Genomic DNA, 17,721 nt, shown 5'->3' on the forward strand with positions numbered 1-17,721 from the left:
ATCATTTTGAGGTACATTCAGTTAAGAAATACCCCCCCCCCCCCTTTTTTTTTTTTTTTATAGCCACTTTGTACGTGAACTGCTGCATATCAGCGGGAGAGTGGAATTCTGGGGGAAAAAACAAAACCTGGTATTGATTCATGTTTATTTGCCCAGCTGTTATTGATTTTAAAGTTATCAAGATGGACATGAACATACTGCTACAGTTATTAATTGTTTCACCTTTCAGCCGTTCATGCTAACGGGCACTTTATTTTTGTTCTAACGACAGCAATGTAAAGTCAGTGGGCATTGGGTTTGGTTCAGTACCAAAATATTGACATCCTTCTTCGAGACGGTCACTATTTAGTAGATCACAGTAGAACTTTTTCATTCGCAAGTACTCCAGCATTCTTAGCCAGACTGTTTGGTCTTTTTTTATAATCTTTTCATGTGCTGTTTTAAAAATGATATATTATTATATAGTTAATTAAATGCAGTCTTTTCTGTACATTTCTAACTAACCATTGATTAGACTGCTTGTACAAAGGGAATGGTTAAATAAAGGTGAGGCTGTTAAAAAAAGATGTGACATAGTAATGGTATACGATGGAAAGAAGCAGAAGGATTTAAATCATCGCGGTATTCATCAGCCCAAAGCTGCGAAATACCACACAGCCTGCCTGCTGTGTGCCATCGGTCCTTTCCACCAACGCGATCAGATTCCACACAGCACACAGTTGTCCATTAGTACAGCGCTTGTGCTCCAGTGCCTCTTACCCAAGAAAAGTCTGCAGAATGCAGTAGGAGAACAGGCTGGCGTGGGGACTGGCACTCTGCCGCCTTACTTAGGCACGGCCTGACGCACCGCTGGTGGCTGCATCGGACACCGAACCTGAAGCCCTGGTAAGACGCCAGTCGCATTTTGAAGCCAAGTCTGTGTGAATTCGGTCCACTACTTCTCCAGCCTCGTTTGGCAGGCTGACGTCACCTGAAGAGATTAAAGCTGTTTGTGGAAACAGACTTGCGAACATTTGGAGCTGAACGCCTTCAAAATTGTGTTTGTGAATGGCTTGCTCAAAATCGGGTGTAATTGTTCCTTATGCGTAGGTTGTCGTTTAAATTTCTTTCTGCCCCTTGCTGAAGTTAAGCCCCCCCCTCCCCACCTGTTTCTCCAACTGGGCTTCGCTGCCGTCTCTCGTCTGGGTAATAACACGGTCTCACGCGCAAAAGGGAATATGCCCTGTAATTACATCTAACTCCCTGTCGCTCACTCCCTGTCTTTGCCTCGCTCACTCTCTCTCTCTCTCTCTCTCTCTCTCTCTTTCTCTCTGTCTCCTTCTCTTGTTTTGACAGCTGAAGACTTCTCGGTGGACAGGACACGCAGAGGGCCAAACAATGGAATGCTCTCTCCTGCCTGCCTCAGACATGGCTTCAGAGACTGAGGTTAAACTTCTCAGTTAGCAACTTGCCCCCCCCCCCCCCCTCCACCTCCCCAGAACACACTCAGCCAGGGAATCAAGAACGACAAGCAGCAGAGAAAGGGAAAGGGACCAGCTTGCTTCCTCAAACGCACAGCACCTCGCTTTTCTTCAATTTGGACCTCTTGGGGTTATTTCTTTTCTTTATTTGAATTTGCGTCTTTGAGAGCGGCCGACGCGATGGATCTGGGGCCGTACCTGTGGATGGTCATCATTGGCTTCATCATCGCCTTCATCCTGGCGTTCTCGGTGGGAGCCAATGACGTCGCGAACTCGTTCGGCACGGCGGTGGGCTCGGGGGTGGTGACGTTGCGCCAGGCCTGCATCCTGGCCTCCATTTTTGAAACCCTGGGCTCCATGCTCCTCGGGGCCAAAGTGGGCGAGACCATCCGGAAGGGGATTATAGACGTCAACCTGTACAACGACACCGTGCCCGTGCTGATGGCAGGAGAGGTCAGCGCAATGGTTGGTGAGTGATGGCTTCACCTTAAACATGGGTAAACTTGACCTACGTTGGGTTTAATTGCATACATCCTGAGTGAGTCACACATTTGTTTACTTGTTTACTCGTTTCATCGTGATTGCGCAATGCCAAATGCATTGCAGTAGAGTAAACATACCATCATGTGTTGGTGGGCTGACGGACTCATTTGGGCAGCCAGTGTTTCCAGATGTAGACTAACAGATCCTGGAATTAATATGTTGGTAAAAAATGTGTTAAGAGAAACACAGCACAGTTTTTTTTTTTGTTTTTTTTTGTTGTTTTGTGTGTGTGTTTGTGTGTGTGTCTGTGTGTGTGTGTGTGTGTGTGTGTGTGTGTGTGTGAGTGTGTGTGTGTGTGTGTGTGTGTGTGTGTGTGTGTGTTGTTTTAATGTCTTGCATTTTTTTAGTGGTTGCAGTGTGTAGCCATGAGCGTAAGAACGGCGAGGCAAGCCGCACGCCCCGGAGACTCCCTGCCCACTGGAGTTTGTCGTATCTCCTCCTTTCTCAGGGTCGGCGGTTTGGCAGCTCATAGCCTCCTTCCTGAAGCTGCCCATTTCTGGAACCCATTGCATCGTGGGATCTACGATTGGCTTCTCCATGGTAGCTATCGGGACCAAGGGAGTGCAGTGGATGCAGCTGGTCAAAATTGGTATGAATTGAGCTCAGTTGGGTGAAAAGGGTGTCATTTATTACACATGAATACCGAGTCAATGAGGTCGTCTTTAGATCCCTGTGTTTCCACATTATTCTAGTTCATCGATACCTTGGACTCCAACCTGCTGTATCTTCATGTGTCTTTTACTGTACTTTAATGGTGCTCATTATAGTGCCACCGAAAGGTTAAAGAAAAGAATTCAATGTAGTATGTTTTTTTGTAAATCCTTTAAGCATTGGGGTGCTTTTGTGTAATGTTGTGTTGTATTTATTGTTTTTCTGCTTGTCCTGTACTGTGCCTATCTGAGATTTGCCTTGCTGTTAATGGCACAATGTCTGTCTGTTTGCATAATGTCAGTGTCGTCCTGGTTCATCTCCCCCCTGCTCTCTGGGGTCATGTCGGGCCTGCTCTTCTACGTCATTAGGTATTTCATCCTTAAAAAGGTGAGTTCAAAGTCGCAGGTCTGCCATTGCAGCCACCTTACATCAGACGCGGCTGTTGTTCAGTTCCTGCACGTCGCGTTCGTCTGAAACGAGCCTGACCCCTCTCTCAAGTGCATGCAGACAGAGTTGTGCTGCAGACGTTCCTCACCGGTGCAGAATGCCTCATCTCCCTGTGCTCGGCACATTGTGTGGAAGCATACATGCATTCGGTTTGTTTTGAAATGCCTTTGTAATGCCGTTGCCTGGAGGCAGAACCTTTACTGCTCCACACTGGCTCCGGTGAAATGGGATTACTGCCTTCTAAGTTTTTTTGGGTTTTTTTGGAGCGCGGGGGTTAATCACATGTTCTAAAGTTTTCCATGTCTACCTCCCTTCTTATGCTGAGTGATGGCGGCATTTAAGATCGTAAGAGCAACACTAAAATTAGGCCGTGAATGGAATCGGCGTCTTTTCCCATCTGTAATGTTTTCGGTGTCCCTTGTTGCAGGATGATCCGGTTCCAAATGGACTCCGTGCTCTGCCGCTCTTCTACGCTGCTACTATTGGCATCAACACCTTCTCCATCATGTATACGGGCGCTCCTGGTGAGTCATCACTCTGGGAAAATGGAGAAACCTCATCAGAAAAATTCCTCTGATTCATTGCCCAGCAGCTGCTGAGCAGTGCAAATGTTCTCATTCGCGTAACTGCAAGGAAGATGAATGAATGTGTTGTGTTGGTTGGTTGTGAACGTGCTTTGAAATGGCGTTAGAGAAATCTGCCAGAGGCCAAACCTGCGTGCTGAGTCTCCCTGTGAAGGGCCCATCCAGCAGCTCTGACCCCGTCCTTATTCTCATGCGTGTGTGTCCCCCCCGCAGTGCTGGGCCTGGAACTGCTCCCGGTGTGGGCCATCGCCCTCATCACGTTGGCCGGCTCCCTGGTTTGCGCCGCCCTTGTCTGGGTCTTCGTCTGCCCCTGGATGAGAAGGAAAATAACAAGTAAGTGTCTGTCTGTGTGTGTGTCTGTCTGTGTGTGTGTCTGTCTGTGTGTGTGTCTGTCTGTGTGTGTGTCTGTCTGTGTGTGTGTCTGTCTGTGTGTGTGTCTGTCTGTGTGTGTGTCTGTCTGTGTGTGTGTCTGTCTGTGTGTGTGTCTGTCTGTGTGTGTGTCTGTCTGTGTGTGTGTCTGTCTGTGTGTGTGTCTGTCTGTGTGTGTGTCTGTCTGTGTGTGTGTCTGTCTGTGTGTGTGTCTGTCTGTGTGTGTGTCTGTCTGTGTGTGTGTCTGTCTGTGTGTGTGTCTGTCTGTGTGTGTGTCTGTCTGTGTGTGTGTCTGTCTGTGTGTGTGTCTGTCTGTGTGTGTGTCTGTCTGTCTGTGTGTGTGTCTGTCTGTCTGTGTGTGTGTCTGTCTGTCTGTGTGTGTGTCTGTCTGTGTGTGTGTCTGTCTGTGTGTGTGTCTGTCTGTGTGTGTGTCTGTCTGTGTGTGTGTCTGTCTGTGTGTGTGTCTGTCTGTGTGTGTGTCTGTCTGTGTGTGTGTGTCTGTCTGTGTGTGTGTCTGTCTGTGTGTGTGTCTGTCTGTGTGTGTGTGTCTGTCTGTGTGTGTGTGTCTGTCTGTGTGTGTGTCTGTGTGTGTGTCTGTCTGTCTGTGTGTGTGTCTGTCTGTGTGTGTGTGTGTCTGTCTGTGTGTGTGTGTGTGTCTGTGTGTCCCGCAAACTTGATTGACCGTCCCTCTCAAACACTTGCTGCTCTTTATGTGCTAAGCTAGCGATTCATAGACTTCCTCCAAACACCGTTCGCTAGTGTCTGTGGAACAGCCCGACGTTTGTCGAGTCACGAGGCCGACGGGGGCGGGGGGAGGGGCGCATTGCGTAACATCTGCTGCTCCACCAGGGGCCCCGCGGCCCGGGCGTGCAGCTTTCGCTGGCCGCGGCACCATGCTGACGCCTAAGATGTGCCAAGACCATCACAGAGCAAACAAACACTCGCGCTGCTTGTTTGGACATCTCTAGGTTTACTTGGATGTTTCGCTGAGTTTCAGTGAGCTGTGTGGTACTGGCCGTACGGTCCGAGGTTTGTGTTGCTTCGTTTTGTTTTTGTTTCGGCGCTATGTTTACAGCACAGGGAGTGTTGTGCATTGCCTGCAGCTGTGAGATGGCTGGAAGCATTAATGCACCGAGTTCACCAGCAATATTATTATTATTATTATTATTATTATTATTATTATTATTACTGCTAATTTCTTAAAGCTCTGTTGTACTAACATTGTTTCATTTCAGGGTCTGAGTTTACTGCAGGACACTGCAGTATCTGTTATTTAAATGACTTGTAGTATATGTAATACTTGAAAACCCTGTAATGGGTTGAAATTCTGAATTGGTAATTAGGCTTCGTATTTAATGTCTGTTGTAAGTTGTGTGTGTGGTTTAAGCAAAGTGTGCCCACTCCTGCTCTTTGACCATTTGTCTTAATAGCTCATGGGCTAATGGGCGTGACCCTGTCTTTAGTAGGGTTAGCCTTGTTTACAGGGGCTCAGATCATTATAAGTGATGGCTGCAGTATAAATGAATCATTGCTTCTTTTTTTTTCACCTTTGTGATGCATGAAAAGGTGATTTGAGCCCTAGGCCTGCCCGTCCCTGACTGACGGACCTATTTGGGTGTTCACTAAACAATATAAGCCACATTAAATTACTTTGTTGGTGCCCTTCATATGACTGAAAGCTTAAATAAAAAAAATTAATATAATATGTGCTTGTAAATCATTTAAGTGTGCTTAAGGGTGTTTTCTGTAATACTGAGTTCTCTATTGTGTGTATATATTGTTCTCTGGCCAGTCTATGATATGCTTATCTGATACTTGCCTTGTTGTTTTGCTGAAGTTTCCTTGGTATGGCTCCCCAAAGCCTTCTTGCCGCCCGTCCAATCACATCACACCTCACGCTGGCCCCGCCCCTCCTCACTGACCTACTGCCCTTTGTGCCCAGGTCAGCTGACGAAGGAGCATGTCCTCTCGCGCATCTCTGATGAAAGTCTGGATAAAATCCCAGAGGAGGAGGAGGAGGCCCCGGTGTTCAAAGAGCTTCCAGGGGCAAAGGGCAGCGATGAGGCCGAGCTGCCCCTGACCGGCGAGTCCACGGGCGAGCTGAACAGCCTGGCCAACGGAGGCACCGTCCTCCCCAACGGCCGTGTCTACGGTGAGCGCACAGCCCGTTTCCCATAAAGACCACGTGCTTGTCTACAGTGTGGACCTAACCCCCTGCTTTTGGTGTCTCTTGATTTGATTTTATCCAGTATTGGAAATTTAACTGAGACTTAAATCTCACCATAGGGGCATGTTCACGTTACGTTAACGAAAATAAACCCAAGTGAAAACCATACTTATATTTTTATACCCCGTTAGTCGTGAGCTATAAAATAAATCTGAAGGACTCAGATGTCCTGCAGCTGGAAACGGAGAGGCACAGGTCCAGGGCTGCTGGCCTGCCCAAGCGTGGGCGCTGACCTGTGGCTCGCCCTTCCAGGCCGCACGCACTCCATGACCAACGGCTGCCTGAAGTCGCCCCTGTCCAACGGCAGCTTCAGCTTCGACGGGCACGTGCGCAGCGACGGCCAGGTCTACCACACCGTGCACAAGGACTCAGGCCTGTACAAGGACCTGCTGCACAAGATCCACGTGGGCCGCCTGGAGCAGGAGCGTTCGGGCCCTCGGGCCGATCCTGGCGCGCGCCTCCTGCGCCGCAACAACAGCTACACGTGCTACACTGCGGCCATCTGCGGCATGGCTGTCCAGCCGTTGCCCCCGGTGCCGGCCCGGACGGAGCCCAGCACCGCGCCACCAGAGGACAGCGAGAAGCTAGTGGGCGACAGCGTGACGTTCTCCAAGAAGCGCCTGCGCTACGACAGCTACTCCAGCTACTGCAACGCGGTGGCCGAGGCCGAGATCGAGGCCGAAGAGGGCGGCGTGGACGTGAGGCTGGGCGCGATGGAGGCGGTGGCCGGCGGCCGGGAGCTGGCGCCCGACGACGAGGACGACATGGCCGACGAAGACAATGAGGAGAAGGACAAGCCGCAGGTCTTCTTGCTCTTCCACTTCCTGCAGATCCTCACCGCCTGCTTCGGCTCCTTCGCGCACGGGGGCAATGATGTCAGGTATGGGCGCCTGGTTTCCCCTAGTTCCACCCTCCTGCTCCCTCTCCCTTAGTATGAAGGTCTTTGGATGCTATGGAGGTGTGTGCATTTTTATAGTTTATGTTGTGTTAGCCTATGGCAGGTCTGGCTCAATTTGATGGCAACCCGAGCCAACCTGAAATACGTACTCCAGTGGGTTACAGTGGGTCTGCTCTGAGCTCACCGGTTCGTAGTGGTTATGTGCACAGAACAAGCTGTTTGGTGCTACAGGACCTCTGTCACGACTTCCCGGTTCATTCCCGGTTCATTCCCGGTTCATTCCCAGTTCATTCCCAGTTCATTCCCGGTTCAGACACAGCCATAGGTGGAGGCTGCTGGAAACTTTAAAGTCCTCAGCAATCTAGAGAAAGGGCACATTGATTGGCAGTAGAAGTGATTTTAAGCAGTTAACTTGTACTGTTAAATTCCCACTTGCATGTGTGGAGTGGACACTTGGCTTCACAGAATAATGCTGATGGGATAAATACCAGTTTGGCTCGTGGATAACGAGACAAGATCAAACACGATTAAACATTTGCGTCACTCTGCAAGATGACCACCTTTCAACCGGTTTCTAATTGGTGTGCAGCACGCAGGAAAGCATCAAGGCAGCAAGAATGTTAAGGGACAAATATAAGTGCATCGTTTAACGCGGGGCGCTTTTATTCCCAAACGTTTCAACACTTCCTTCTCTTTCCCTGCAGTAACGCCATCGGCCCCTTGGTGGCGCTGTGGATGATCTATGAACAGGGTGGGGTGATGCAGAACGCGGCCACCCCAGTCTGGCTGCTGTTCTATGGTGGCGTGGGCATCTGCGCGGGCCTGTGGGTGTGGGGTCGCCGCGTCATCCAGACCATGGGCAGGGACCTCACCCCCATCACCCCCTCGAGGTGAGGTCCTCTTCTGGCCAGGGGAGCACGCCTACTGCCCGCGTCTGGCTCCTGAAGCGTGTCGCCTCTTTATCCTCTTTTTCTGTGCGGTTTATTTGTCGGGGCACTAGCACGACATGCCCCGACACGCATGTACATATGTTATGTTTATTGTATTCAGCGCTTGTTTAAAAAAAAGTTCTGTCCTCTTTTTTTCCATGATCACTGTTTCTGGGCGAAGCACCAGATCTTTTATTGTTTTTTATGAGTAATGGTTACTCCACTGACCTTCTCCAAACCCAGTGGATTTCTCAACATGGCACGGAACTAGCGGTTTTAAAAAATGTCCTGATAGATTACAACTGCTAGATTGGGTTCTTGTACCTTCATGTACTCGCTAACAGTCTATTTTGCCACCTCAGTACCAGCCGTGTGGACAGGTTTGATATATAGTTAAAGATGCATTGTTTAAGTTAGCACAGCATACGCGCAAAGAAACTTCTCACTGCTCATTCTCTTATTCGGCCACGTCTGCTAAGTTTAGCGTGCCGCGTCCAGAGAAAACCTTTATGAGCTAGCGCGCTTATGGTGATGAAACAAACACTCCAAAACAAAACTGTTTCTGGTCATTGCAAGCACTTGTATTGATAACAGGAGCACTGTTTATTTCTACGTCATAAAAAGCCACACGAAACTATTTATGTCCCAAAACCCTTTTGACCTACTTGGACCATTGAGCCTTATAAAAATGTTTTCAAGCTGTTCTGCCCCAGCATATCTTTTAAGAATTTCCACGGTAGAGTCGGGCGCTAGAGTCAGCTGGATATCATTCCAATACCCTTGCAGAATGAAGAATTCTCATTGCTGGGGAATGATGGCAGAGATTATGGATGTACAATATATCATTTCTTAATCGATATTGCAATATTGGACTCCACAGTACTGGTTTTGCCAAAGGCTGCAATATGCATTCTGAAAATGATTTCTGTCAACAACCCAAAAAAATGTAAATGATGTATGAAGGAAAAAAGGTGTGGGTGTGCGTTCGTGTTCATAGATCGATTGATGGATTGATGGATAGATAGATAGATAGAAAGAGAGGGAGATTAAAACTGTAGTGAAGTACACCGTTTTTGATGCACAGCTGATGATCCTGTTTCAAGCAGAGACATTTGTGTACTTCACTGCAATTTGCAATGTCTCAATCTTTTACTCCATTACCACGCAGTTACTCACCTGGAATCGCCTTTGAAGATATAGAAAATCTGGAAACTGTGTACTTCACAAAGTGTGTGTGCGCACATGTTGCCCGGTTTATGGGGTCATTTATCATTTAATGTATTTATATAACATTATTTAAATCATTTGATTGATCCATTGGGCTATCTTTCTTTCCCTGTACAGCTAATCCCAATAGCGGTTAATTGGGCAGCTTCCCACACCGAGTGTGGTAGCAGACAGCTTCTCACTGGCCAGTAGCTCTGAACTGAAGTATATTGGGAGACGTCAGGGGATTTGCCTTGCTGCTCATTTTTGCAAAGTTAAAGTGCTTAATGCGTAAGAGGAGCCTTGGTAGCCAAGATCTGGCTACCAATAATCCTCAAATAATCCCATTTCCACTCTGGAAATTTAGGGTGAGAAGCAAAAAAACCCCAAAACAAACCCCCCCCCCCCACTAGGGCTACATGTCAGACTGGCCCTGTTTACCATTTCAAATTTGTCCAGGAAGTGGAAGCACAAATATATGCACACCATCGTCAAAGGATATTCCAAGATTTATTCCTTCCTTGAAAATGCTACCGTAATAAGTTTGGTCCTGGAAATACAACACTATTGGCGACCTGTGGGCCAATAACACTTTAAATTCCAACCTGTTAAGTTCTCGGCGGTGCCAACCTGGCTAATATTCCTAGCCATCATGGGCAGAAAAGGGGCGGGGCGTGCTGGGTTTAGCGTGGGTGAACATCCATAATACTTAGAGAAGCTGATTTCAGGCCAATATCATGCCTGAATTGCTGTACCTGTTTCCATTTTAGATAGATAGATGGATGGATGGATGGCTGTACAGATGAATGGATGAATGCAAAGGCTTTTACTTTTAATTCAGGTGAAATGTCCCTTTAAACAGCAGCCTTAGAGTTGTTGATACTTGAGCAGACACGTGGAGCTCTCTCTCATATCTCCCTCATCAGCACGTTCTCTAATTACCTGCTGGAGAGCAGACTTTAAAACCAACAAATCTAAAAAAAAACCAGGATCACTTCCACCCAGAGGAAAAACCCACAAATGTCAGTCAAGGCATACATGTATACTGAGGGCTTTTTTTTTTTTTTTTTTTTTTTTTTTTTATAAAGGATCTTCTTTTCGGCTGGGCGTTTTGTGTGCACGCACATGCATTTGTTAAACAGAGTACGGGAACAAAAAGGCATGAGAGTTTATTCACATTAGAATTTGACCTCGTTTTGCTACACTTTTATAGGGGTCGCATGCCCATGCCTGCGCGCACACAAACGTCTGAGATCCAACATGCTACCGCACGTTTTTAACTTGTCCGCGGGCTTGGGCGTCCGTCCAGCGTGCAAAGGCGCACGTTGCCCTCGCTGCCTGCATGCTTTATTCGTCCCTCCGCCCTGCATGCGCGACGAACCCACTGCATGCCGCGTGCACGCACCTCTTCCTCTGCACCGCGCGCGTCTCCGGCGTTGCTCCTAAGAAAGGCGTGCTCTCATGAAATGATTTCTTGTCGCCCCTCCCGCAGTGGATTCACTATTGAGCTGGCTTCAGCGCTCACTGTGGTGCTGGCCTCCAATATCGGACTCCCGATCAGTACCACACACTGCAAGGTAAAGACCGGCCCGGGTGACGGCTGGGCCCCGATCCACGCCTTACTGTGTGCCCAAGCAGAGGAGAGAGCGAGCTGGCTTCTTCCAGAGGGTTTCCGAGGCACTGCAATGTACCGAATGCGTTTAGCTCCCAGATGGCTAGTGTTGGCCCGGATCCGGACACCTGTCCATGGCAGCTTCTGGCTGGTGCACACTTCAGCAATGGTGGACAACCAACTCCTAGGCTAAAAAGTCCAGTTGTGTGTGTGTGTGTGTGTGTGTGTGTGTGTGTGTGTGTGTGTGTGTCACTGCGGACCAAAAACATGACGTGCACGAGCACGCGAGTTGGAACGGTCCCGTCAGGCATGGCAACCCTCCGGCCGTGCTCGGGACCCCCGATCTTAATGTAATCCCTTCCACCTCATCCCGACACTCGCCAAGCGTCTGGAAATTGTATCCCGATAGCGATCACCCGGCTCAGTCGCACACGAATGTTAATGGGACGAAGTCACACAACGCATAATTAAATGCAGTCTCTCGGCCGGAGAACGCAGCCCTCTCACGCCCTCTGGAGAGGAGAACGAGAGTTCCCTCCTCCCCTCTAAAACCAAAATGAAGCTCTGTGCATGTGAAGCTCTCCCCTTGGTGGTCCGTGCCTGTGTGGTTCCCCCAACACTGTAGCTCGCTCTGTGTCCGTGGCATGGTGCCACGGTGTATGCATGGTGTCTCTACACCTGGGTCTTCTCTGTGCTGTCTCTTACATGTCTCTCTCTTGTCTGTGTTTTCTGTCTCCTCCTTTTTGTGTTTCCCCCCTCAGTGGATTTTGCATTGAAGTGATGAGTGCTCTAACAGTGCTCGTCGCTTCAAACGTGGGCATTCCCGTAAGCTCCACCCACTGCAAGGTACCGAAGCTGTTGAACTGGAGCTTTGGTAGAATTAAGCCCTACCCAATAAACTCATTAGCATAACGACAGAAGAGCCAATCACCTCTCACTTCTGCAGCCATGTGACAGCATGATTGCAGCTTTGATCATTATTTTCACAGTACAACCCTGAGTTTGACGCTCATAATTTCAGACTAAACACCCAATAGTACTAGTTACCCATGTCCATTTAGAGGCAAACTACAATCCTACAAATCTCATAATTACTGCATAAGTAATTAGTCTAACCCCATTTTTTTAACATTTAAGAGTGCCATACCGATCAGAAACTCCCTGCTGTAGGCTTATTGTACGTGTTACCATTAACACTAATCAGATTTAGCACCATGTCCGGAGAAATACAGAGGAAGCAGCCTGTATGTAATCACATCACTCCTACTCTATTAACCTCATCCACTTCATGACTCGGCACTAAAATATCTTTCCTGCTTTCCGTGTCTCATTTAAATTTATGGAAAGAACCAGGATCCAAATTCCCCTCCTATGTTCTGGGAGTACTAGGTAATATGTTTTTTCTGGGGTGCCTCTTGACATTTAAGTCCACATTGTGAACAGGCTATTAGAGGAAGCAGGGTGTTACGAGAGCTTTAAGGTCACCCACAAGGACATTCAGGTCAGCATGTGTAGTTCCAAAGAGACCCTCCACATCCACAAGACTCTTTGCAGATCTGCAAATGACTGAATGGGTCTGAATAATGCCAGTACCCTCCCAAACCCCCCCCCCCCCCCCAACCGCACCTTACTCGGACCCAGCTAGCTTTCGCAGCTGTGATCGGAGACTCCATGTGGAGGACACATGGTTCAGTCGACACCAACTCCAATCGAGTCAGTCATCGACAAAAGTAGTTAGACAAAAGTAACCCAATGCAGGACTATTACTGCCACTCAGCGTTATATGATATGTGGCAGGTACCTTCAGCTAGAAGTGATCAGGGTCCACTCCCTTTTGTCTGCTTTAAACCAGGAACTGACTCTAATAAGCCATTAGCTGCCAGGACCACTTCGGTTAGGCGTAATCGACCTGGGTCCTGCTTGGCACGAAGCCTGCGAGGAAACTTCCAAACGAAGTTGTTTTTTACCTGTGGGCCTTAATCTTGAAATGTGACATTTTACAGATGAAGTCTCCTCTCTGCTGTTGAGGCTCTGTTTGACTCTTACTCCAGATTTAGCCCACCCCACCCCCCACCTCCCAGCTGGACGTTTAGGGTTACACTGACCGTGTAAGAACGCCCAAATCGCTGCTTTAGCTGGTGTTCCCGGAGTCAGCCAGACACATGACACCCGCAGCACACGCAGAGAGGTTGCTCCTCCTGCTGCCTGCATACCCCCCCCGTGCGGGGTGGAGGACTGACTTGCGGAGCTGGGGGGGGGCAGGTTAAGGAACAATGGGTGGGAAATATCATCCTCTACCATGCTACTTTCATGAAGCATAAAACATTTCAGTGTTTGTTTTATAGGCTGTGCCACGAGCGTTCTAAATGATGCACGGAGTTGCGTCTCTTTATTTCACAGACGCTCCGCTTCTGCATTACTACAGATTTCTGCCTTTCTTTCTTCCTTCCGCCTCACTCTACCCGTCGTTCTCCTTTCACTAACCGAGTTTTTCCGCTGTAACACGGCTCTTGTGAAGTTTGCTCAGTGCTGCTGCTGATTGCTCTCTTGCACTGTGTGTGTGTGCGTGCGTGCGTGCGTGCGTGCGTCATGTGCGTGCGTGTGGTCCAGGTGGGCTCCGTGGTGTCTGTGGGCTGGCTCCGTTCCCGGAAGGCTGTTGACTGGCGTCTCTTCCGGAACATCTTCCTGGCCTGGTTCGTCACGGTGCCCGTAGCTGGCCTGTTCAGCGCCGTCGTCATGGCGCTGTTCGTCTACGGCATCCTGCCCTTCGTATGAGCACAAGGGCGCGGGATGGAGAGGGTGGGGGGTGAGTTGAGGTGAAGGGTCAAAGGGCGGTGGGTAAAGAAGCACATCACATGACAGAGAGGGGAAGATGGCGTGGCTGGCTGGGGCTGGAGCTGGCGCTTGGAGGAGAGTGTACAAGATGCCCAGGAAGTGTCCGGAATCTTCTGACTTGTATGTCCTGCGAGTATTTATTTTTCTTTTCCTTGTTTTCTCAGTTTTAGCTGTTTTAACGTTCCCACAAGCAGTAGGTCTCATGTCGTGGTGTCGGATGACGTGAAGCAGTGCGTATCATCAAGACACGTGGGGTGGGGTGGGGTGGGGTGGGGGGAGGATGCTATTATAAATCTGTGGTCATGAAGGAAGAGTTTGCTCACAGTCAGGGCGTGGCCACACACACACACACACACACACACACACACACACACACACACAGAGGGAAAGCATCTATTCTTAGATTATGACACGCAATACAATATATGTGGAAATAGATGTCATTAAGCATCATGGAGCACAGTGTAGACCAGTGTAACTTTGAAAACAAACGTTTCTGTGACCTGCTACTTCAAATGACGCATGGACCCATTAAAATTTTTATATGGTCTAAAAAAAAAAAAAAAAGCCACATAAGCTCAAATGCTAAAACTTAGAGTACATTTTTTTTAATGTGACATAACAGGCCATGCAAATACCGGACTGCAGTAACTGCTGTATCCGACACAACTACGACTCTAAAATCAGCTAACTGTAAATACCGTGCAGTTCAAGCTCATCATAGCTCAGCCAGCCATTCAGAAGCTAGACGGTGTGCCAAAATATACAGAGAGTGGTGCAAAAGCTATGAATCCGACCTCTGATCTTCAGTATGGGGTCAAATAAAAGCCCTTTCTGTTTATCAGCTGTTTCCACACAAGCTTTTCTAAAGAATATAATAGTAACAAGTAACAAGGATATTGCATATCATTTTATTTATGCTAACATTATTGTAAATATTTTTCATGTTGGATTTTTAATTTTTTTTCCCCCCTTGGAATAGTAACTGCAGTTTGGGCCGCGTAGTGACCATAAGTGCTGGCAGGACAGTCACAGGCTGTTGTACGCTGTAGGGTAATACAGTTTGGATATTTTTATCATTTAACATGAGCTGCAACAACAGTTTTAATCATCTGAAGGATTTGGACCAGTTACTCAACTGTTTTGACATTTAATTTTCAACCTTTGTGGGCTTTTTTTCCCCCCTCTAAAAATGTTTGGATATTTTTTATTTATTTTTATTTTTTATTTTTTTCAGCTTTACAATGATTTGTACATGGGCCCAAACTCACATGCACACCAAATGTCTCTCTCCCTCTGCGATGCATGTCATGTTTGTTATTTTGTCTCTGGAATGGAGATGAGGTCTGAATACTGTACTTGGTTTCAAACTGACAAACATTAGGGAGGGGACTTGTCTGTTACAGCAAACCTGAAACAATTTTGGATGCAAGATATTTTAGACAACTGGTAAGTTGAAAATTTACCTGAATTGAGACCTATTGGTGAAAACCCAGGCCCAGTATATCACCTCAATCATTTGCCTAAAACCTTTTTTTAACCAAAGATTTAAATATTCCATGTAATATTCCCAGTTATGGTCAAGCGTTCATTTTCTGGTCTTTTTTTGGTCTTTGGTCCCTGTTTAAAGTTGTCTTAGTTTTACAGGAATAAACAGCGGTTTTAATGGTTATGAAAAATACAACGTTCTGTACAAATATAATGAAACAAAGCATCCATATCCTGATGCATGTGAAAGCCAGTACAACCAAGATACCAGAATCATTCTTTTATGTGCGCTTACAGCCAAAACAGTACATGGTGCAGTTCCATTGAAACACAAACTCACACACACACAAAAACACACACACTTAACAACTTCACTATACCAGCATTTGCGCATGCTGAAAGGCAGTGTTAGAAACCCTTTATGAATGAACCCAGCTACTGATGCACAAAAATAAGGAATCTCCTATAAAATTCTAGTGCCATGTTATTTAATCCCACGATCTATACCACCACACGAAGACCCCAGTACAGGCAGCAGGCGACATCCCGAGGCCCTTCATAAATACAGGACTCTCCAGACACAGCTCTGTACAACCGCCGACTGTAACTGCTGTCGTCATTGATGCAGATGGGCCACATTAAAAGAAAGGCCAATAAGCAAGGGGCCGGTCGTTTCTTGAGGCCGAGAGAGCCTTCTGTAGCTCCTCTGCTCCAGAGCCAGCCAGTACTGACATGGCACGCGTAGTCAAGAGAGGTCAACATATTGATCAATGATAGGTCAGTGTCAAATACTACTGGTTGTCCTGTTTAGCTGCTGAGTTACACATTTCATGGTTTCCCTGTTTGGTTAACTGCCTGTGGCTAATGATGCGCAGACGGAGGTTTGATAGACACCACAATACTCTGCTTTTGTACAAACAGGTGGCTTTGAAGCGATGCAAAGTCTTTTATTATTGTTATTATTTTTCCTTAGTGTTCCTTTCACCAAGAGCGCATCTATGCTTCAGTGGTCATTTGCCTTTGTAATATTGTGCTTTACTGTTCATTGGGTGAAGTAACTTGATTACTGTGGTGTTTACATTGTCACGATTTAGAAATGACTCCTTACAGTTGCCTAAAATGTCAAAGCAAGACAAACTAACTACAAATTGTGGGTGAAATAACCAAGAATAGCCTAAGGTGTCTCATGTCATTTCATGTTTTAGTTGTAGTGGTGAGAATTATGAACATGAGTTACTTTTACACCGCTACATGTTAAAGAAATGATGAAGAAAACTGTACATGGTGGGTGTGATTTAAAAAAAAAAAAAATCAATAGATATATATATAAATTTCATTCAAACTATATTTTTCTACATATCTGAGTTTTGCCTTGAGTGCTGACTATTGTCATTGAGAGTGAACTGGGCTGGAACAAGCCCTAGTAGAAATTTGTGATATTGAGAAACAGATCTACAGTATGTACTGATATAATAGTTTCTTAATTAATGCAATATGTAACAGTATAATTCAGGTAAGGGTTGAATATACTTAAAATTCTCTTTTAGAGATTCCATGTATCCATTAATTCTTTTAACCAGGGAATTCTCTCCCTTGTTTGAGAGAGAGGGATTAGTCGCTAATTGTTTAAATTCAGCGATGTTCGTGATTATTTTTGGAACATACGGCAAACGTGCTTTGTAATTTTGTTTCCCTTTTTTGCAATAGTGAGTTGTCAGACCTCCACGGCAGTAGCGGATCCCTTGTTTAGCCAGATGGAAACAGCGAAAGGAGATTCCCATGAAACCTGCCAGTGTTATAACCGTGGCGCCATCCGCTTTCTAGCCGTCGCTCTCTTTCTATTGCTGATGTATTAAAGTGTGTCGTTACAGTGAGATTTCATACAGCCAGCGTCCCTTAGGGGACGCAGTAGCATGTCTGGCCACAAGAGGGCAGCATTTAACTAGTGCGGACATTTCCCTCTTTGAGGACGAAAGTGCCAATGGCTGCGCTTCATAGGAAACCCGCAGAACTCTCCTTAAAACGCGTATCTGTCACGCTTATCAGCAAACCTAAAATAATTCCAGCCTATGAAAACAGTGTCAGATTGGGGACTGAACAGTGCGGAACGAAACCATCCGGTTCATTATGTAGATAAAACGAAAGGCCCCATATCGACCGCCTCCTCCTCTTAGTGGGTGTGCTGATGAAGTCCCATGTTTTGTGTGTCGTCATCCATATCCAGGCGTAGATGCAGTGTCGCTTCTTTGTTGGCCTGATGTCCCTCCTGTTGTGTGATGTCTGTGTTGCTGTCTGGTACTCTCTTAAGACAGGGCTGTACACCTAACAATACTACCCTTATCTGCATATGTGCTGTATTACTTTTTAATTTCATTGGGAACTTTGTTTGTTTGTTTGTTTGTTTTTTTTGGTGAGTTGTCTGCAGTTTAACAAATTAAATTATGGGAATTAAAATTACAAAGAGTAACAGAA

The 17,721-nt window shown here is 46.9% G+C and overlaps 1 protein-coding gene across 4 annotated transcripts in view; it reads left to right on the forward strand.

The window, feature by feature from the left end:
* Window positions 1-17,718, forward strand: part of slc20a2 (solute carrier family 20 member 2) — a 30,009-nt gene extending 12,291 nt beyond the window's left edge. For 2 of the 4 annotated variants that reach the window (XM_035521947.1, XM_035521946.1), the window contains exons 2-11: window positions 1,336-1,929; window positions 2,452-2,592; window positions 2,956-3,041; window positions 3,529-3,625; window positions 3,899-4,018; window positions 5,997-6,206; window positions 6,534-7,161; window positions 7,884-8,069; window positions 10,807-10,891; window positions 13,537-17,718. In XM_035521947.1, coding sequence (XP_035377840.1) covers window positions 1,641-1,929; window positions 2,452-2,592; window positions 2,956-3,041; window positions 3,529-3,625; window positions 3,899-4,018; window positions 5,997-6,206; window positions 6,534-7,161; window positions 7,884-8,069; window positions 10,807-10,891; window positions 13,537-13,701 — 2,007 coding nt within the window. In that variant the 5' untranslated portion in view covers window positions 1,336-1,640 and the 3' untranslated portion in view covers window positions 13,702-17,718. Of the gene's footprint in view, window positions 1-807; window positions 886-1,335; window positions 1,930-2,451; window positions 2,593-2,955; window positions 3,042-3,528; window positions 3,626-3,898; window positions 4,019-5,996; window positions 6,207-6,533; window positions 7,162-7,883; window positions 8,070-10,806; window positions 10,892-11,687; window positions 11,773-13,536 lie in introns of those variants that run through there. The other 2 variants (XM_035521948.1, XM_035521949.1) reach the window with 2 other exon arrangements.
* The last annotated feature ends 3 nt before the right edge of the window (window positions 17,719-17,721 follow it).

Source organism: Electrophorus electricus, chromosome 23 (assembly GCF_013358815.1).
Source record: "Electrophorus electricus isolate fEleEle1 chromosome 23, fEleEle1.pri, whole genome shotgun sequence".
Classification (NCBI taxonomy): domain Eukaryota; kingdom Metazoa; phylum Chordata; class Actinopteri; order Gymnotiformes; family Gymnotidae; genus Electrophorus; species Electrophorus electricus.